Source organism: Sceloporus undulatus, chromosome 11 (genome assembly GCF_019175285.1).
Source record: "Sceloporus undulatus isolate JIND9_A2432 ecotype Alabama chromosome 11, SceUnd_v1.1, whole genome shotgun sequence".
In the NCBI taxonomy this organism is placed as follows: Eukaryota; Metazoa; Chordata; class Lepidosauria; order Squamata; family Phrynosomatidae; genus Sceloporus; species Sceloporus undulatus.
In genome coordinates, this window is record NC_056532.1 from 2,028,452 (window position 1) to 2,050,375 (window position 21,924).

Here is a 21,924-nt window from a genome sequence, read left to right on the forward strand (position 1 = left end):
CAACAAGGCAATAATAGCCAGCCATCCTTCGGTGGTAAAACAGAAGGTAGATGCTGCTGGACATCTTGAAATCTGGGATCAGTGAGTACCTTCGGACAGGACTCTGGGGCCACATTATACAGTGGGCCATTTAAATATGCAAGGGATCCATCCCGGACCCCCCGCACAAGACAAAAATCATGTATGCTTAAGCCCCATTGAAAACAATGGGGGTGCATTCCTGGGTGCAGGCACCATTGTTCCTACCGTGGCTTGCCTTGCGTGTAATGTTAAAGCCACGTACGGCACATCTGCATATGGCACGGGCGCACTGTATTCCTTTTCTCAAGTGAGTTTCGTTTGAATAGTGAAATACAGCAGAACAAACAAGCATTCTTCTCATTTCCTCCCTTATCTCTGGCCTGTTCCAGACTGCCAAAATAAAGCTGCTTTGGGTCTCTTTGGAGGTATGTTGTTTAAGTGACGCATGGGTCCTAAGAGTCCGGAGGTTGCGCCAAAGCCACACTCCATTCCTAAGCACTGGAGGGCAGCTTTGGTGCAGCTTCCGGATTCTTCGGATGCATGCATCATTTAAACAGCATACCTCCAAAGAGACCCAAAGCAGCTTTATTTTGGCAGTCTGGAACATGCCTACCTCTTTAAAAATAGCATTATAGTGTTTTAGTGCATCACTGAAATGGCACTTATGCACTCTAACTGTGACCTTTTTAAAGTTCAAAAAGGAAATAATTGCCCATAAAACCACAGGTCTGCCTCAGAAAAGCCCACCTTAGTTGTAAAAAACATAAATGGGAAAGAGCCTCAGTACGGATCCAAGAAGTAGCTCCTACACATCACCTGTCCCCGATGAGTTTCTATCAACTGGTGAACTTAAGGGAACGCAAATGTTGCTCCTTCATTCTTTGAACAGCATTCACGAGTGAAGAGAGAACACATAAAGCATTTTAAAATGCCTGCCAACATTTATCCAAAATGGCCTCTGTTAAAAAAAATAAGGATAACTAGAATGTGTAACTCATTACATCAAAACAAGGAATGTTGTTCCCACTCATTGCATTGCTTTGTAACTCCAATACACCACGTTATTTTAACACGTTGCACCCCATCTCTGAATACTGTGAAACTGTGGATTTCAGTGGAAGATAAGCTTATGTCTGATCATGTCGATCCATTTGCACCAGTCGTATTTTAAGAAGCAAGGGCCTTCACACTGGCAGCTCCGCTACGTTCATGGCTTTGGTTGCCACCAAATTCTTGGCAAGCTCTTCTGCCAGTTTCAGAGATGAAGATGGAGGGTCACCGCAAGATTTGGAGGGTAAATTGAAAGCCCCGTGAGGAAACCAGTGACAGAAGCTCTCTCTCACCCCCATTTTCATTCTGCCAGATGGAGGATGTGTTGATAATATCCAGTCCTTTTCTTTCACCATTAGCTTGGCCACAGATAGTCCCACGCTGCGGGAAGTTTGTCTCACAGTCCTTCTTCGTGAGAGATGTAACTTTTGTTTTCAGTGCCTGCAAAAAAATAAGATCCCAGCGTCAGCTAAAAGTGAACTGTAAAAAATGAAGAAAATAATTAAAGGGGGGGAAAGCCAAACCTGTTCCAGACTGCCAAAATAAAGCTGCTTTGGGTCTCTTTGGAGGTATGCTATTTAAATGACGCATGGGTCCTAAGAGTCCGGAGGTCGCGCCAAAGCCACACTCTATTCCTAAGCACTGGAGGGCAGCTTTGGTGCAGCTTCTGGATTCGTTGGATGCATGCATCATTTAAACAGCGTACCTCCAAAGAGACTCGAAGCAGCTTTATTTTGGCAGTCTGGAACAGGTCAATGGATCCAAACAGACAGGCCAAAATAAAGCTGCTTTGGGCCACTTTGGAAGTGTGCTGTTTAAATGATACATGCATCCTAAGAGGCCGGAAGCTGCGCCAAAGCCATACTCCAATCCTAAGGACTTGAGCGCACCTTTGGCGCAGCTTCTCGCCTCTTAAGATGTGTGTGTCATTTAAACAGCGTACTTCCAAAGTGACTTGAAGCAGCTTTATTTTTGTCTGTCTGTTCAGAAGCATTTTAGAAAATATTGAGAGATGGACAGTACACAAAGAAATATATGCATTGGAAATGTGGTGCTGAATGAGAATGCTACCAATGCCGTCGTTGTTGTTGTGAGCCTTCAAGTCATTTCTGACTTATGGCAACCCTTAGGTGGATCTATCATAGGGTTTTCTTAGCAAGATTTGTTCAGAGGAAGTTTGCTTTTGTCTAGGTTGAATCTTTGGGGATCTTCCATGGTCATTGTTGTTGTTTTCTTTATGTTGTTTTCAATGCTCATAGCACTACACTATTCTGGCTCTTGCTCTTTAACACAAACCACTGTTTGCCAACCATGCTGGACATGAAATGTCTGTATGGAGGCTGCGTCAGTTCTCAGAGAGTCTGGATCCAAGCTCCAAAGGCCATAAGCAGCATTTTGTGATGCTCAGGCCTGTTCCAGACTGCCAAAATAAAGCTGCTTGGGGTCTCTTTGGAGGTATGCTGTTTAAATGATGCATGCGTCCTAAGAGTCCAGAAGCTGCACCAAAGCTGCACTCCAGTGCTTATGAATGGAGTATGGCTTTGGCGCAACCTCTGGACTCTTAGGACCCATGCGTCATTTAAATAGCATACCTCCAAAGAGACCCCAAGCAGCTTTATTTTGGCAGTCTGGAACAGGTCTCAGAAAAAGTGATAACAACCTGCCTTCCAGTACTGAGCTCCTCCATCTTAAAAACCACTCTGGCATCTCTGTAAAAAGGACGTTGGTTGACTAGATCTTAAAATCCTGGGCTTCAGTCCCTGTGTAGTGAGCTGTGTTCTTATGCTGAATGATGGTTGCCAGGCCTTTCTTTCTCTGCCAGACCCATCATCGCAAACAGCTACAGGGCAGGCAGGTTCAATATGGTCTTCTCCAAGGTGGGAATAACTATGAATTTAGCAGATGCAGATAGGTAAAAATAGCTTGAGCAGCATGGTGCAGTACTTTCGGCACCTGCTTCACTGCAGAATTAATGCAGTTGGGCACCACTTTAAATGTCACAGCTCCATCCTATGGAAGCCTGGGATTTGGAGTTTGTTGCGGCACCAGAGATGTCTGACAGCGAAGGCTAAATCTCTCACGAAACTACAAACCCCAGAATTCCAGAGCATTGAGCCATGACAGTGAAAGTGGTGTCAAACTGCATTAATTGTGTAGTGTAGATGCAGCCTTAGTGTATTGGGCAATCCAAGTTCACACTCCCACTGAACCATGAAAACAACCCCATGAATGTCAAGAATAAAACAAAATGGACAAATCTGTCTAATGCAGATGATTCAGGGTTTCTTCCAGACAGAGCAAAGCATTGAGAGATTGTAGTAATTATTGCTGCAGTTCTTGTTTTGTTTTGTTGTTTCCCTTCTGTTTTCTGAAAATCCCTAGAACCAGCTGCAACATTTTATTTCTACCCTCAAGTGGTTTCTCTTTCCTCCTGACACTCATTGGAATAATATGTCCCATTCTTATAGCACCAGAGTGGAACATAGCGCATGGGCTACTAGTCTGGAAGAGCCTTCAATGGGAATGGAGACAGAGGGACTGAAGCACTTACCTGGAACTGGTGGGGTTGCAGCTTTCTTCTGGTCTTCTTCGATGTGAAGGGCTGTCATCAAGAAACAACCTCCACCGAGGACACCCACAAAAGTGCACAACACAAAGCTGTACTGCAGGCTCCGGAAATCCCAGAGGTAGGTGCGATCTCCTTGGTTGCCCTGGATTGTATCCGCGATCTGGAGACGAATCAGTTTGCCTCTGTCAGATCCGGACAGCTTAAACCATAGTCTGGTCTTTATGGACTTGGGCCTATTTGGCCCTACAAATCTGGGACATCTCTCAGGCTAAGAACGCAACATGGACCTCTCTACCAGCATCCACCTTCTCACTCACCTCCCAACTGAGGAGTGGACCCCCCTGAGCTGGATTTGACTCAGCACTGGTCAGATTTGGTCAATGGCAGCCATGTCAGTAGGGAAACAGATCTGCTCCAGGTTTTAGTCCACATTTGAAAGGAGCACAAGGTACTAAGTGATGCCATTTTGTGGGAATTTTGCAGGAAAGACCAGACACACAGTAAGTACAAAGCAGTAGGAGAAGGAAAGGGAGAGGAGGAGGAGGAGGTGAAGAAGATATGCCTCAAAACAGGTTATTGTTGTTGTGAACTGCACTTGAGTCGACTTTGACTCATGGCACCCTGCGAATGAGACCTCTCCAAGACCCTTTGTCCTCAACATAAAAAAATGAATCGGAAAAGGCAACGAAACTAGGAAAGGTGAAAAGCAGTCGAAAGAAAGGAAGACAACATGGCAGATGGTTAGACTTGATCAGGACCTGAGCCTCTGGCATGTGGTCTTTCGTTCTTTCTTTTGCATTCTACCTTTCCTAACATCATTGTCATTTCCAATTCGTTTTTCCTCATGATGTGGCCAAAGTATGACAGCCTCAATTTAGTCATCTTGGCTTGTTACAGACTGCCAAAACAAAGCTGCTTTGGGTCTCTTTGGAGGTATGCTATTTAAATGATGCATGGGTCCTAAGAGTCTGGAGGTAGCGCCAAAGCCACACTCCATTCCTAAGCACTGGAGGGCAGCTTTGGTGCAGCATCATTTAAACAGCATACCTCCAAAGAGACCCGAAGCAGCTTTATTTTGGCAGTCTGTAACAGGCCCTAGGCTTCCAGGGAGAGTTCAGGCTTGATCTGTTCTGGGACCCATTTGGTTGTCTTCTTGGCTATCCATAGTATCTTCAGCACCACATCTCAGATGAGTTGATTTTGTTTCTATTAGCGTTCTTCACTGTCCAGTTCTTGCATCCATACATGGTGATGGGGGATACCATGGCCTGGACTATCCTCACTTTAGTATTCAGTTATGCCTCTACCTCTTGTGATCCTGTCCATTTTGTTCATAGCTGCCCTTCCTAGTCCTAGTCCTCTACTGAAACAGGTACAGCCCCTTTAAAGTTTGAACTGAAGCCTGGTGTAGATCTAATGCTCCCACTGATATGGCAGCCGCTGGATTTGTGGTATATTCTAGTAAGGTGAGTTTCTGAACCCAAAGATGTCTGATATCAAAAGGATCTTTAAACAAAGAGTTTCCGAGGTGGATGCAAAGACTGACATAACTGCACTGACATCCCTAGGATCAATGAAATGGTGAGTTAGAATGAAATGGGAACACAAATGTGAAAAATATCTAACAATCTCCTTGCCAATGGAATCACGTAAACATCTTTCACATTTACGTTTTGAACAAATGGACCCAATGGTGAAATGGGGAAGATTCTATGGTGTTCCAGTGCAAGAAAGAGTGTGTATTTGTGGAGAAGCAGCCTTAGAGGATTTGGCACATTATATACTCGAGTACCAGATATATCAGTGATGGTGAACCTTTTCGAGGCCAAGGGCCCAAACTGCAACCCAAAGCCCAATTATTTATTGCAAAGTGCCATGTCCCTCTGGCTTTCTAGTAACAAACTCTGGCAGACTCTGTGCTAGGACGATGGCACATGTGCCCACAGAGAGGGCTCTGAGTGCCACCTCTGGCATGTGTGCCATAGGTTCGCCATCACTGAGATATATGCTGACATTAGAGAAAGATATTTAGACCCTTCCTTAAAGAAAATGAAACGCTGGGGTGAGAATGAGAAACCTAGTTACTTGTTGCAATCAACAAGTCAACATGTGATCCAAAGAGTTCATAGTGAAAGCCCCCAGCCCCTTCCCACTCTGTCCCCTCACAACTCACAATTCCAATGAGGTAGGGGCTCCCAGCATCCCCCAGCAAATGGCTGACGAATATTTGCAAAGACACCGCAGTCGACTGGCAAGCAGGTTTCACCACGTACTGAAAAGGCAAAAGGAACTATTTTAAAACCTGAGAGAAAGTCAAAGATAGAAAAGCCCAAATTATCAGCAAGGACTGGACTAGTAGTCCATCTTGGCTTTCTGTTCTCATGTATAAGGATCACACTCTCTCAACCTCAGAAGGAGGCAATGGTAAACCTGCTCTGAACAGACTTTGCCAAGGAAAACCCAGTGAGAGGTTCGCCTGAGGGCTGTCGTAAGTCAGAAACAACTTGAAGGGACACAACACATGCGCACAAGGCGCCAACAGGAGTCCATCCAATGACTTACCTGGGAGTAAGCTCCACACAACACAGTAAGACTTGCTCAGAGCAAACACAGACTGTGATTGCATATTTAAATCATTCTGTGGCCTGTTATAGACTGCCAAAATAAGCTTTGCTTGGGGTCTCTTTGGAGGTATGCGTTTAAATGATGCATGCATCTAAGAATCCAGAAGCTGGACCAAAGCTGCCCTCCAGTGCTTAGGAATGGAGTGTGGCTTTGGTGCGACTCTCGGACTCTTAGGACCATGCATCATTTAATAGCAAATACCTCCAAAGAGACCGAAGCAGCGTTTATTTTGGCAGCAGTCTGGAAAGGCCCTGTGTTTTAACTTGTCACCAAATCAGCTTCAACTTATGGCATTGCTACGAATGAAAGCGCTCCAAATTTCCCTCTTATCAACACCCCTGCTCATGTCTGTGGCTTCTTTACGGCTCTCCTGCACCTCTGTGTAACCTTTGCCTCCTCCTTTGCTCCCGTTCCATCACATTTCTGGCTATGGGCCTGAAGGGACATGTGGGGAGAGTACAGAGAAAGGGGACAGCTAAGAATAGACCTATCAAGTTATCAGCCAAATCAATATGACAGCAAAGGAACCCAGCTCACCAAGAGGATGTCAGTCACAACGGCCCAGTTGAGAGATAAAAGAAACTCAGCAAGGGCAATAAAGATCTGGAATAGTAAAATAACAAAACAGGGAGAGAGAAAAGAGAGACAATATCGTGAGCAGCAAACACATATACACAAGCAAACAAACAAACAAACAAACAAATAAATAAATAAATAATTATATTAAGGTGGAGTGGTAAATCTGCTCTGGGGCTCGGTTTGAACTTTCAAGAAGCTATCCAAGGCGCTTAGTGTTAGTCTCAAAAGCTATCCAAGGTGCTGAATCCTATCCTTAAATGCAATAAAACATATCTGTTTTGAGGACTTTGAATGACACATTGGCCTGTTCCAGACTGCCAAAATAAAGCTGCTTGGGGTCTCTTTGGAGGTATGCTGTTTAAATGACACCTGGGTCCTAAGAGTCCGGAGGTCGCGCCAAAGCCACACTCCGTTCCTAAGCACTGGCGCACAGCTTTGGTGCAGCTTCCGGATTCTTAGGATGCACGCATCATTTAAACAGCATACCTCCAAAGAGACCCCAAGCAGCTTTATTTTGGCAGTCTGTAACAGGCCATTGAAAGCTTGGACTATAGTAAAGACTAGTGTCTATGGATATGAACCAATTTCCCTCCATGGTCCTTGGACTTCGCTTGCATCACTTCCAGCAGACAGTTTGCCCAGTTTTCACCCATTTCTGCAAGGAAGGGTTAGTGACATTGGGCTGCAGGGGCAATAAACCACTGCGTTTGCAGGAAGTCTATAGTCAGTTTTCAGGTTGAAAACTCAGCTGGAAATTGGTGTGCTGGGAGGAAAATTGGATAAAAATCAAATCAATAAATAATAAGTATATTATTATCACTTACGTACGTAGCCAGGATGCTCTCCTGAGCCAACATGATAGCCAGGTACATGCATGGAGCAGACGTGAGCGATCCAAGAGCGCAAATAAGTGGGTCAGCTTTCGCGTTGATCTTCTTGTATCTTCTGGCTGCTTCTGCTCCAGTGACAACCCCCAAAATGCCTGTTGCAATCGTAATTCCTCCAAATATCCGGCTACAGGACAGATAGATAAAGATAGATAGGTATGATGGATAGATATGAACTCACAGCAATTTGTGACAGGGCTAGGGAACCTGTAGTCTTCCAACTGTTGTAAGACCACAGACTCCGTCATCTCCACCCATTAACCATATTGTCTGGAGGCGGATGAGAAATAGAGTCCAACAGTATCTGAGAGACCACAGTTCTCATCCTTCCTAATGATATCTGAGGTTGATGGGAGCTGGAGTCAGCAACGTCTTGAGGACCACAGGTCATCTGCCATTGCAACAGAACCTTAAAACAATAAAGTCTGGGTTTGTGGACTGGCCATTTCTCTTCTTGTTGATGGAACATGGCAGGCCGAGTCATAAAGGAGAGTCATAAAGAAGCCACAGCCCTGAGTTTGTGCGCATGTGTTGTGTCCCTTCAAGTTGTTCCTGAATTATGGCAGCCTTAAGGAGAACCTCTCACTGGGTTTTCATTGGCAAAGTCTATTCAGAGCAGGTTTACCATTGCTTCCTTCTGAGGCAATGTGTCTCTCTTCCCTAAAGCAGGGAAACCTACCTAATAACACAACTGTTCATAGCACACTATGAGTGCAAATGAAGCAAGTCTTCCTTGAAGAATGTGCAGTCTATTCTAGATAGAAAAGATTACAGCCTCAAGCCTATTGTTAGTCCCAACTGGAGCAGACTCATTAAAGCAATGGCCTGTTCCAGACTGCCAAAATAAAGCTGCTTTGGGTCTCTTTGGAGGTATGCTGTTTAAATGATGCCTGGGTCCTAAGAGTCCGGAGGTCGCGCCGAAGCCACACTCCATTCCTAAGCACTGGAGCGCAGCTTTGGTGCAGCTTTGGGATTCTTAGGATGCATGCATCATTTAAACAGCATACCTCCAAAGAGACCCAAAGCAGCTTTATTTTGGCAGTCTGGAACAGGCCATAGAGATTCATCTCTGTGTTGACTCGTCATTCAAAAATTCATTCAATGGGTCTACTCTGGTTGAGATTAACCAAAAGTAACCAGGTCCCAGGGTGGGATTTGAACGCTATTCTCCAGAATAGGGTTCAAACCACTATATACCATGTTGGCTATCCTCACGCACACGACCTTCTCCCCAATCCTGACATACGCTTTTGGCTTATCCAGAAGGAATCTTGCCTCACCTGTTGGCGGTGTTACACGTTTCCACCTTCTCACATGGAGGCACATGCTGGAGAACAAGCTGAGCTCGGTAGAGGAAGACTGGAACCCAGAAACTGAGGGCTCCTGTCACGAAGCCCATGGCCGTCACACCCAGCGAGGACCAGAGAAAGCTCCAACTGATGGAGAGAAGAAAGCAACATATTTGACTGGTTGTTGCTGTTGTTCATGTATGCCATCAAATCATTTTTGACTAATAGGTTTTCTTGGCAAGTACCTTCAGAAGAAGTTAGCCATTGCCATCTTCTGAGGCTGGGAGAGAATGACTTGCCCAAGGTTACCCAATGGGTTTACATGTCCAAGTTGGGATTCAAACCCTGGTCTCCAGACTCCTAGTCCAATGCTCAAACCACTACACCACCCTGGCTCTCAGGTCACATATTTGACAGGAGAACAGACACCCACTGGGTAACCATGAGCAAGTCACATGCTCTCAACCTCAGAGGAAGGTTATGTAGCAGATCTCTCCAATGACAAACCTCCCCAAATCACCAAGATGAACAAATCCTGCCAAGAAAACCCCATGATAGGGTTGCCTTGGGGTTAGCATAAGTCGGAAAGGACTTGAAGGCACACAACAACAACAACGCCAATCGTTCATACTGGACTTGCTACTTCATTTCCATACACAAAGGAATTTGAATTTGAATGGACATCCTCACATACCAATGGCACATGGATGTCTGTCCTTGGTTTCCACCCCACCAAATGCATCTGAGGAAGTAGACTCAAGTCTACGAAAGTCATGCTGCAGACTTCTTTATTTCAGTGCGACAAGTCTCAAAGGTGCAACACGATCTCCCTACGTACTGATTCTATAGACTAACACAGCTATATCTTTGAATAATACGAAGGGCACTGGGGGCAGCTTTAGAGAGGACAGTCCTTTATTTCAGGGAATTCTTTTATTTTGGGGATGCATTTCCTTTTTAGTCACCCTTCACTGTAGATGCCAGATCTACAGCCTTTATAAATGAGAGATTTTTTCCCTATATAAACAAAAGAAATGATCATTTACAGAAATTCTCATTTCGGTAAATCAATAGTGTCCTCTGGTGGACACAGAAATTTACTCCACTGCACAGTGTCAAGCAGTGCAGCCAATAAGATATGCTTCCAGAATTGATATGCTCCCAACTGAAGGGTCTCCATAGGTGTTGGACTTTGTTGCCAATCATAAAATCGCAGAGTTGGAAGAGACCTCAAGGGTCATCCAGTCCAACCCAATTCTGCCATGCAGGAACACACAATCAAACCACTCCAAACAGGCGGCCATTCAGCCTCTGTTTAAAAACCTCTGAAGAAGGGTCTCCGTAATTCTAAGTCACCTTGATGGCAATTAGCAACAATAAAATCCAACACGTCTGCAAAGCACCAAGTTGGGAAGTTCGCTTTAAGTAATGTACAAATATTTCTGCGGTGAACAGTGGCCTCTGGTGGACACAGAAATTCGCACTGCTGCTCAGCGTATGTGTGGGAGTGCGTTGTGTGTCTTCAAGTTATTTCTGACTTAGGCATCCCTAGCACAGGGTTTTCTTGGCAAGTTTCTTCAGAGGACGGTTGCCATTGCTATCCTCCGAGGCTGAGAGAGTGTGACTTAGCCAAGGTCACCTATAGCTCTTTTCATCCCAGGGGCATGATGTTAACCTCCGCTGACAGCTATACACTTGTCCCTCCATATTCGCTAGGGTTAGGGGCACAAGATCCCTGTGAATATGGAAAAACCCGCAAATAACAAAAACACCATGTTTTTACCTGAGAGGACACCTCTAGGAATCTCTAGGTCCTCCAGTGTGCAACTCTGTAGTCAATGTCCGACAGACACTGACCATAGGACTGTGCTGGAGCTACAAAGGGCCAATGAGAAGGGCCTGCTCAGCTTCCAAATTTAGACAGGATCTGGCGCCTTCAGGGTATTTAGGGCCCTTATGGTTTAACTATACACTTTCTGTAAGTGCTGGAAAGCTAAAAGGTTGTGCAAAACACTAGTATAGGAATGTCTTACTTTTTGCAGAGAGATGAGATGTCTTTGAGCCAGGTGGAGGCCTCTGCATGCTCACCAGTCTTCTTCTCAGTTCCATAGTTGGCTGATTCAGGGACAAGGAAAATGAGAAGAGCCAGTCCCACGACTCCCATGCAAGGGGTAACCTACGATACAGGAGCAACGTCCTTTCAATTTAATTTTCAATTCAATACAAGGTTCTAATGTTTGTTTCTTATGCCTGGAATTCAGTACTGCAGTTGCAGATTCATAAGCTAGAGTTACAGATTCACAACTGATTCATATGCACCATGCCTATATACTCTCGCAATCCCATCCTGCAATGACAGAAATGTGAGGACCGAACTTCATGGGGTACAGAGAGTGCGAGCCTCACCAAGTGACACACCAAGGGGTGAATCCACTGCTTAGTGCAAGCCGCATTGGTCTCAATGGTGGTAGGTGCATGTGGTCGCACTAGTGGCACATCACGCCAGCATTGGGGACAATGGGACTTGAGGTGCTGCAAGACTCTTGCTATGATCATAAAAGTCCCCCAGTTCTGTTATACCAGGCATTAGCCACCCTCAGCAATGGGAGTCTGTTCTTCTGTTGATAAGGGCACAGCAGACTGGGATTTCCATTCCCTTCTGCCAGTGATCTCCAGTGTCAGGATCCCTGCTTCTCATTCTCACATGAGAGATCGCTGGCAGGGAGGAGGTGGAAAATCAGTCTTTTGTGCCCAGATCAACAGATCTCTGTCGCTCACAGCGACTGACGCCCGGTAAAGCAGACACAACTTAACTAAGTCACTGATCTATAATTTCAGCCTATTTATATTTAAAACATTTATAATAGTGCCACTCTATTTTGCTCTGGTCAGCCCCCACCTGGAATACTGTGTCCAGTTCTGGGCACCACAATTCAAAAAAGATGTTGAGAAACTAGAGCCATGTGTCCAAAGGAGAGTGACTAAAATGGTGAAGGGTCTGGAAACCATGCCCTATGAGGAACGCCTTAGGGACCTGGGTATGTTTAGCCTGGAGAAGAGATGGTTAAGAGGTGATATGATAGCCCTGTTTGGAAGCTCAAAATGGAGCCTGTCTAACTTTTCCATGGCAGGGAGTTCCATAGCTGGGGTATTGCTATAGAGAAAGCCCATTCTGTGTGCACACCAACCTAGCTTCCCAAGAGCCTCTGCTAAAGCACCTTTGAGACTAACTAAAGAAAGAAGTTGGCAGCATGAGCGTTCGTAGACTAAAGTCTACTTGCTCAGATGCATTTGATGGGATAAAGCGGTCTTCCAGATATCCTGGCCCCAATCTTTTTAAGGCTTTGTAGGTCAACATCAGCACGGTGCATTTCGCTCAGGACCAGACTGGAAGCCAGTGCAGTTCTTTGAAGATGGATGTTCTCAAGTCTAGAAAATGCCCATCGCTTTAATTTAAGACACAAAGGCTTTTGGTTTTAGATAATGCAGTCAATGTTTTCCTAGGACCTCATTTACTCTGCAATATCTGCATTGCAAGTGGTCCAACGACGAAGGCAAAGCGGGGCAAGTGCAGGCCGTGATTTCCAAGGCCTCCAAGTCTTCGGATTACTTGGAGGCCACAACCATTACTTTAAAGCTTCTATAGTCTTCTCCCCCAAATAAGTTCACCCTGGAGTCCACCTTTTGTGCAGTTGACCACTACAGACGTACAAAGACTCACCCGGAATCCCCAGCTCCAGTGGCCAGTCGCTTGGGCCATTCCAGAAGAGAGGATGTATCCAAAACCACTGCAGAAGAGGAAAATGTCAATGTTTATGCCCAAAGGCTTTGAACTTTCAGGCTCTGCCAGATGCATTTTATAGCCAGTTATATAGGAAGTCACAGCTAGGGAGCAGCTCCTTATGAGGAAGCCCACCACTTTACGGTGGAGCACCTGCTCTCCATAGAGATGGTTACAATCCCCAACATCTCCAGATTTTTAGAAAGCCTTAGATCACAGGTGATAGCAGAGAACTTTCTCTACTAGAGACCCTGCCCATCAGAGTAGAAACCACTGGACGATGCAGAGCACCGCTTCATCCAGCCATGGATGAAGAAATGGTTTAATCCGGGATTGTGAAATGTCCAACATCCCTCCTTCTTCCAGTTTTAAGCTAGTACATGCCTCTCAGTATTGGCTATGGGTTTTCATTGACATGGGCTGGCTATCCACTCAGGATTTTACTCCAAACTTTAGAGGAGTTATCTGAGATGGTAGACCTATTTGGAGGCCGATTTAGAGCTTTGGATAACCCCCTAAAATCTGGACAAAAATCCAGAGCAGATTCACTGTCTCGCTAACACTAAGACTGCATCAACACTGCAGAAATCATGCAGTTTGACCCCGCTTTAACTATCATGGCTAAATGCTATGGAATTCTGGGATTTGTATTTTTGTGAAATAGCCTTCTCTGAGAGCTCTGGTGCCAAAGCAAACAACAAATTTAAGGATTCCATAAGATGGAGCCATGAGAATTAAGGTGGTGTCAAACTGCATTATTTCTGCAGTGCAGATGCATCCTAAGTTATCTATAATTTGAATAGCGAGCTCATTCTTCAAGTGTGGATGCTGATTCCAAGTCTGTTCCCCCCCTCAGGTAATAGCATGCAGATTTACCTTCCAACTGGAATGAAGATATAGAAGAGGGACAGCATCCACGTCCGGTGGTCTTTCTCAAACAGGTCAGCAATGATGGTGGGAGCCAAGGTTGAGTAACTGGCAGTGCCAGCCCCTACAAGGCCCCGTGAGATAAAGAAAAGCCAGGCCATCTAGAATAAGGAGAAGCACAAGAGGGTTTTTAAAAGACACATTCAATTGCAACTGCCTGTATCTGGCACACTTGTTCCCTTTTACACTCCATGGCTGGATCCATTTTTTCTCTAATCCCTATCGGTTCATAATTGTTCTGTCCCATTTCTATATCCCAGCTGTGATTATAGCCTGTTCCAGACTGCCCAAATAAAGCTGCTTTGGGTCTCTTTGGAGGTATGCTGCTTAAATGATGCATGCATCGTAAGAATCCGGAAGCTGCACCAAAGCTGCCCTCCAGTGCTTAGGAATGGAGTGTGGCTTTGGCGCGACCTCCGGACTCTTAGGACCCATGCGTCATTTAAATCGCATGCCTCCAAAGAGACCCGAAGCAGCTTCATTTGGGCAGTCTGGAACAGGCCTATTTTTAACTAATGAAAATTCACATTATTTTAATACCATTATTTCGCAGAGACAGATTTTTGTATGTACTTTATTCCCAGATATACTTCTGCATAGATTTGACCCCCGTGCACATTTTTGCATGTATTTTATTCCCAGATATACTTTTGCTTGGTTTTCCCCCCCCCCCCTTCAACATTTTTTGTATGTACTTTATTCCCAGATATACCTTTGTATGGGTTTGGCCCACAAATGCACATTTTTATACGCATCTTCTCCTAAATTACACATATGTATGGGCTTTCCTGCAAAAATACACTTGCATACATTTGGCTCTCTTATAAGCATCTTTGCATGCTTTTAATCTCAAAATTCACAGTCCAGACACTTGTCTCCCAAAATACACATTTACTATGCATTTTGTCTCCAAACATGCATTTTTGTCTGAACTTCAAGCTGTTAATATGCATTTGTGTACATGTTTTGAGCATATATATATATATATTACAAGATTGAGAGCTATGCAAAAAACGAAGGAGAACTGCATTCCAACCCATGGATATGTTCAGAGAACTAAAATAGAACTAGGGAGGGGGGGAAATCCAAAATTCAAAACACTTCTGGTTCCAAACATTTCAGATAAGGAAGATTCAACTTGGATTAGCAATTATCACTGCTTCTGCAGTAAGAGTAAGGCACCAGATCCTGTCTGATCTTGGAATCTAAGCAAGGTCAGCCCTGGTTAGTACTATAGCATCTGGTCAATGAATACCAAATGCTGTAGGCTATGGCCTGTTCCAGACTGCCAAAATAAAGCTGCTTCGGGTCTCTTTGGAGGTATGCTATTTAAATGATGCCTGGGTCCTAAGAGTCCGGAGGTCGCGCCAAAGCCACACTCCATTCCTAAGCACTGGAGGGCAGCTTTGGTGCCGCTTCCGGATTCTTAGGACGCATGCATCGTTTAAACAGCATACCTCCAAAGAGACCCCAAGCTGCTTTATTTTGGCAGTCTGGAAGAGGCCCATGATAAAGTGATATGAAAGTGGTATAACTGTGCAATGAAGATCTTCCTTTAGTGTGCATAAATGCATTACTCATCAAGCCAAAATGTGTTCCCAAGCAAATACATGAATAGCAGAAAGAAATATCTGCCCCTTACCGACTCGCTGATGAATGAACTTCCGAGGGTGACGCCTGACCAGAGGAATATTCCAGCACCTAAGATGACCTTTCTGTTGTATCGATCACCAAGGTATCCGAAAAGAGGTGCCGCGAACAAGAAGCAGAGAATAAAAACTGTGGTGGCAAGAAAAGAGAGACAATGGTGACACGTCGGTAATAAAGGCCAGGATTACAGTCCAGGGCTGCCATTTCAGTGCATTAATCGCATTTCATTCCTATCTTCTCTTCTCCAAACGAAAAAATATGGCCGTTCTTATCCCTCCCTTTTAATCCTCACAACAACCCTGTGAGGTAGATTAGACTGAGAACTTCAGAGCAGCCGAGTTGCTTCCATTCTTGTGTTTGCAGAGGAGGTCCATAATATTGCGTTCATTGCAGCAAACCTAGCTAGGGATTATGGGGCTTGTCTTCTAGGGTTATCCATGGGGATCCTTATTTGGTTCACATTTTGGATCTGGGCCCATTTTGGGTCAGGATTTGTTCCCATTCCAAACACGATCTATTCCAATCTGGCCCTTAAAGGGAAGTCAAGATTTGGAAAGCCAGGGATGCTTTGATTTGGATTTCCTGCATGGCAGAATGGGGTTGGACTAGATGGCCCTTGCGTCCTCTTCCAACTCTATTATTCTATGATTCTATGAGTTCTCCCCCATTGCTTACCTAATAAACTATATGAGTGAGCCTTACAACAACTGAACTGAGATTACAGTAATTTAAGCAGGTGTGATTTAAGCTGAGTATAAGAAAGTGATTGAGTGTCTGAGTAAGTGAATTGGGAAGAGTAAGAGAGTTGAAGAGGTAATAAATTGAGAGTGAATGAGAGGATTTGAAAATGAAATAAAGGCAAAAGAGAATAGAGAGGAAGAAGAGAGAGAAGAAAGAAGGGAAGAGAGGCGAAAGAGAAGAGTGGGTATTTGAGGAGGAAGGGAATAAGGAAAGGTGCTGGAATACCTTTGTACAGCGCTGTGTACATCTATGGCACTTAATAAATAAAGCTAATAATAATAAAGGTATCAAGTTGATGGAATAGAAAGAGGGAAGTAGTGGATGGCCGTCATCACCAAATAGATTATTTAGATCAAATAATGATAGAATGTTGTAAGATTGTACTGTATAGGCAAAGATGAGCAGGTTTGAAAATATATGTAAAGTAGGAGATGATGTATGTTGTAGTGAAATGTTTTTGGCAATGCATGTTATGGTATTTTATAGTGTTTTTAAAAATTAATAAAAATTTATATCTATTTATCTATCTATCTGTCTGTCTGTCTGATATGTCTATCTAATCTGTCTGTCTGTCTATCTATCTATCTATCTATCTATCTATCTATCTAATCTCTCTATCTATCTATCAACCCTGTTCTTGACTGCTCAGTGTTGGCAGTCCATTCCATGCTACTTTTGTCCCGACACTTTCCCCCAGAGCATCAGTCAGCTAAGTCTGTTCAAGAGCAGTTAAGATAATAAAGATAAATGATAATGATCCCGAGACGTGAGAAAAGAAAGACAAAATGGAGAGGGAGAGTAGCATCTTTTCTCCATGCCTTTTCACATGCCGTCACAGCACTTCCGTTCTCTTCCCGAGAGAGAGAGAGATGGTCGTAAAAGCATGTCTTTTGTCATGCTGGAGGAAACCATTTGAGAAAAGGCACGCTTTTATGACCGTCTCCCTCAGGAAGAGAAGCGCTGTGATGGCATGCAGAGCGAGACGAAGAAAACCACCACTCTCCCACACCATTTTGGCTTTCTTTTCCCATGTGATAAGGTAGTGAGGCCAATAACTGCCCACTCCTTACTACAGCTCTTTCATGAAGCGCTACTAACACCAAAGGAAGAAACTCTTTACCCAACTTGGCCGGTTAGCATGACTAAGGTGTGGAATGTCCCACGTTGTCTTTGGGTAGGATGGAGATCTATTTGCTTTCATATCTAATGTACCCTTATTTCTGTGTTACTTGGCTTTATTCTTCCACCCGTTTATTTTTAAATTGCCATAGGCAAGTTGGTCTGTTAGTCACCAATGTGTCACTTGACATTTGACTCACCAGTTCTTGCCATTGCAATTATGTCTATTGTTTTGGAACATCTGTCTTTACAGTTGTCACTTGATGTGTTGTGAGTCACTTGGAGGCACTAAAGTTGGATTAAGAAAAATGCATGATAACAATGATGATCTATCCTCCACTATTGTGGTCTGATCTCACGCTAAAGGCATCAAAGCTAGTGACTGCAATCCAAAACACACTGCGGAAATAATCCAGTATGAGACCACTATAACTGCCCTGGCTCAATGCTAGGGAACACTGGGAACTGTAGTTTTGTGAGACATTTAGCCTTCTCTGTCAGAGAGAGCTCTGGGGGCACAATAAACTACAATTCTCAGGATTCCTTAGCACCGAGCCCAGGGCAGTTAAAGCAGTCTCAAACTGGATTATTTCTGCGGTTGTTTTGGACCTACCTCTGCATTTTATGGCCGCAAATTCCACAGCTGAACAGTGTGTTGTGTTAACAGCTGTGCTTTTCAAAAGCAACATTATTTGGTGTTGCAATTGGTATCAAAAGGGGTCCCATCCAGAATCAGGAGACATTCATTGGACAAAGTCATGCCAGCATTCTCTGAAGATGCCAGCCATAAATGCCAGCAAAACATCAGGAATAAATTCTTCTAGAATATGGCCACATAGCCCAAAAAACCCACAAAAAACTATATATGCCAGCCGTGAAAGACTTCGACTTCACAGCTGAAATCCATTTTGAAAGCAAATTTTGGTCTGGGTTCTCAGAGAGATGGTCAAATGGTATCTCTAACGCTTCACTTCAGAGGTTGCACATATGATTGAATCTGCTCTCTGCAAAGGAATAATGAAAACTAAGTCCCAGCACATAAAAATCTAGTATGTCAAGAAAGCTCTAGTTCTGCCTTCATCCCGCTCTCAGATTCTATGTGCAGAAATCAAGTAGGGTTTTGTTTTTTTTAAAGTTCCCCAAACAAACAAAATAAGGACGGTGCTGTCATCATGGAATGGTCATTTTGCAAGGCCTATGCGAGAGAACTGCATATATACCACAACTTCAAGTACAGAAAAAGGATGTGGCTTTGAGGTGCAAGATTCAGCTTCTTGAGAAATTGGGCATCTTTGCATATAAGGGCATCACATTTTTTCTCTGGGCACATTCTATATGTAGGCAGGGGGCTTGGATCTATTCTGCCTGCCTGTTTGTCTGTCTATATATCTAGTTGGAGGAGTGGATAAAATTACTTCTTTTTTTGCAGAACCACATGCAGGATGGTGGTGGTTCTGAAAGTCACAGTCTCTCAGCCTGAGAGGATGGCAATTCCACTATATTCCACTGTTCTTACAGTTTTTATGTAGCTTGAAACCATTGCTCCATGTCCTGTTCTCTGGAGCTGCAGAAAACATCCTCAGCGTGACATCCCTTCAAGTATTTAAACAGGGCTCTCATATCACCTCTTTACCTTCTCTTCTCCAGGCTAAACATCCCCAGCTCCTTAGGTCTCTCCTCGTAAGGCATGGTTTCCAGACCCTTCACCATTTTAGACACTCTCCTTTGGACACATTCCAGTTTAAAGATTCAACTGATTGTGAATTGCCATGGGTCAATAAGGGTTCTTATTCATTGATAGAGGCCAAGTGACAACACCTCCCTACCAGCCTAGTTAGGTGGGACAAGAGATGTGAAATTGGATATGTTTCCTTGTGGTACCAGAGTAGAAAGGGGCTTCAATTGGGGCGTGCAGCGCGATGCTGCGTCAGAGAGAAACCATAGAAGGGACAGTCTAAGAAAAGGTCCTAAAGAGAAAAGATATACAGCTAAGCACAAAAGTATTCAAGTATTTAAACAGGGCTATCATGTCACCTCTTAACCTTCTCTTCTCCAGGCTAAACATCTCCAGCTCCCTAGGTCTCTCCTCGTAAGGCATGGTTTCCAGACCCTTCACCATTTTGGTTGCCCTCCTCTGGATACACTCCAGCTTCCCAACATCCTTTGTTAATTGGGGAGCCCAGAATGCACCGTATTCCAGGTGAGGCCTGACCAAAACAGAAGAAAGTGGCACTATTTCTCCCCTTGATCTGGGCGCTGTGCTCTTAGGGATGCAAACTAGAACTTCACTGACGTTTTTGGCATCACACTATTGACTCATGTTTCGCTACTAAAACCCAGAGATCCTTTTCACACACAGCAGGTGTTACTCATCGTATAGCTGTGAATTTCTATTTGCCTGCCTAAATGTAGTCCCTTACATTTATCCCTGATGAAACTCATTGTGTTAATTTTCTGGCCGCAGCTCTTCAAACTCTTAAGATCATTTTGAGTTGTAGTCCAAAGAAGTACCATTCCCAAACTTCAGTTGAACCTGTGTAAAGAGAAGAGTGTTACCTGTGTGCATCAATCCTGCGGTGCTGTCTCCAAGTGTGAAATATTTCTGTATGTCGAGAAGCACTCCTGTAAGAAAGAAAGAACCCAAACATGGGATCATGCAATTTGTAGAGTTGGAAGGAGTCCAATGTCTACCATTACAGAAACCTACCGCTAAAGCATCCTTGAAGCTGGCCATCAAATTTTGTTTTAAAAACTTAAACAAAGGAGATCCCAACCCATTCTTCTAAGGGAGTCCAACACCTTTTACTACTAGGCAGCTCATCCATGGTTTTTTGAATGATAATTACCACAAAATGGAAGGACAACAAGTTTTACTTCTTTATCCCTTACATTTATTATCCTATCCTTTCTCTAGAATAGTCAATATGACACCCATGTTCCCCATCATCATTTTGGTTTCATAGTCTAGCACAGTGATGGCGAACCTATGGCAGGCGTGCCAGAGGTGGCACTCAGAGCCCTCTCTGTGGGCACACATGCTGTCGCCCTCGCACAGAGTTTGCCAGAGTTTCTTACTAGAAAGCCAGAGGGACGTGGCACTTTGCAATAAATAAGTGGGGTCGGGGTTGCAGTTTGGGCACTCGGCCTCTAAAAGGTTCACCATCACTAGTCTAGCAGGTACTACTGGTTGGCGATTTTGGATCATTCACATTATTTGGATTCTATCCCAGAATCTAGAAATCAGGGAGGTCAGATATTGGGGCACATCAGATATTGGGGCACATTCCCAAGTAGTGTCACTTTTTAGAAGTCTGCTGTTGTGATCCAGCATTGAACCAACAAATTTCATAGATTTTTTGGGCACGTTGCCTAGAAGGTTTTCTGTCTTAAGCAGGATATAGACCACAAAGGAATGGTCTAACTCCTTGAGATGTTCCTGCACTAACAGACCCATGATCCTTAGCCTACATAGCCCAAGATGATGGATGCTGGGAGCTGCAGACTAAACACATCTACAGGTCCTCTTCATTCCCATCCCTGGTATAAGCAAATTAAGAAGGAACAAATGAAGAAGGTATTTAAAAAATAACTATTACCAAGACAGTTTCTTTTGAATTTAAGTTACAGGAAGGCAGATTTCAGTATCAACAGCTGGGATCAACAGCTGCCAAGGGTTCAAGAGCAATGCTTGAACCCATGGGATCCTGTGGGTCATGTCTGCCTGTTTGTCCAAATCCAAAAGTCCACCAAGTCCATACAGCCACACTGTTGAATGCCTCTCAAATGCTTAGATGTGGCTTTTAAAAGTAACTTTTGAAACATCGGCCTGATACAGACAGGCCAAAATAAAGCTGCTTCAAGTCATTTTGGAGGTATACTGTTTAAAAGATACATGCGTCCTAAGAGTCCGGAAGCAATACCAAAGCCACGATCCAGTCCTAAGGAATGCAGTGCAGCTTTGGTGCAGCTTCCAGACTCTTAGGACACATGCATCGTCGAAACACCATACCTCCAAAGGGACCTGAAGCAGTTTTATTTTGGCCTGTCTGTATAGAGCCTTAGAAAGCATTCTATGTTACAATTGTGGATTTTCATTCAGTCCTTACTTTATTTTTGAAACGTGATTTACTGACACTGTCTTGGCCAAAAATTTCACAGTGGTAGAATTAAAAAACCTAGTCTGGAAAATCAGTATGCAAAAGGATCTTGCGGCACCTTTGAGACTAAACAAAAGAAAGAAGTTGGGAGCACGACCTTTCGTAGACGTGAGTCTACTTCCTCAGATGTGTGGTCCCCAACTTCTGTCTTTCTGTCTTCTGCGCTACCAACTTCTCTCTTTCAGTTAGTCTCAAAGATGCTGCAAGATCCCTTTGCATACAAAAATCCCGTAGCAACTCACTCAGGGTAACTGTACTGCTTGGAGGGCATTACTCCCAAGATCTATCACCCTCCAGATGTTTTAGATCTCAGCGCTCAGAATCCCTGATGTAGACAAAGTATCATGTTGCACCTTTGAGACTAACCCTGTTCATCCGTCCAGCTGTTTAGACAGTTCCTTTAAAGTCTGCACTAAAATCCAGAATGGATTTACCATTGGCAGAGGAGCCACCAGCCACCAAGGTGGATTGGTCTGATTTAAGTTGGGGTCCAAAGCTTCTGTAGAGCCAAAGGTTGTCCCTCACCGTG

The 21,924-nt window shown here is 44.1% G+C and overlaps 1 protein-coding gene across 5 annotated transcripts in view; it reads right to left on the minus strand.

Moving 5' to 3' along the window:
• Positions 1–605: 605 nt before the first annotated feature.
• The window catches only part of SPNS3 (sphingolipid transporter 3 (putative)), a 40,014-nt gene continuing 18,695 nt past the window's right edge, over positions 606–21,924 (minus strand). For all 5 annotated transcript variants that reach the window (XM_042442207.1, XM_042442208.1, XM_042442209.1 and 2 more), the window contains 11 exons: positions 19,795–19,860; positions 15,371–15,507; positions 13,678–13,829; positions 12,742–12,808; positions 11,054–11,196; positions 9,012–9,167; positions 7,669–7,858; positions 6,803–6,868; positions 5,814–5,912; positions 3,623–3,800; positions 606–1,512 (listed from right to left, as the gene is read on the minus strand). In XM_042442207.1, the coding sequence (XP_042298141.1) occupies positions 1,469–1,512; positions 3,623–3,800; positions 5,814–5,912; positions 6,803–6,868; positions 7,669–7,858; positions 9,012–9,167; positions 11,054–11,196; positions 12,742–12,808; positions 13,678–13,829; positions 15,371–15,507; positions 19,795–19,860 (1,298 nt within the window). In that variant the 3' untranslated portion in view covers positions 606–1,468. The remainder of the gene's footprint in view (positions 1,513–3,622; positions 3,801–5,813; positions 5,913–6,802; positions 6,869–7,668; positions 7,859–9,011; positions 9,168–11,053; positions 11,197–12,741; positions 12,809–13,677; positions 13,830–15,370; positions 15,508–19,794; positions 19,861–21,924) is intronic.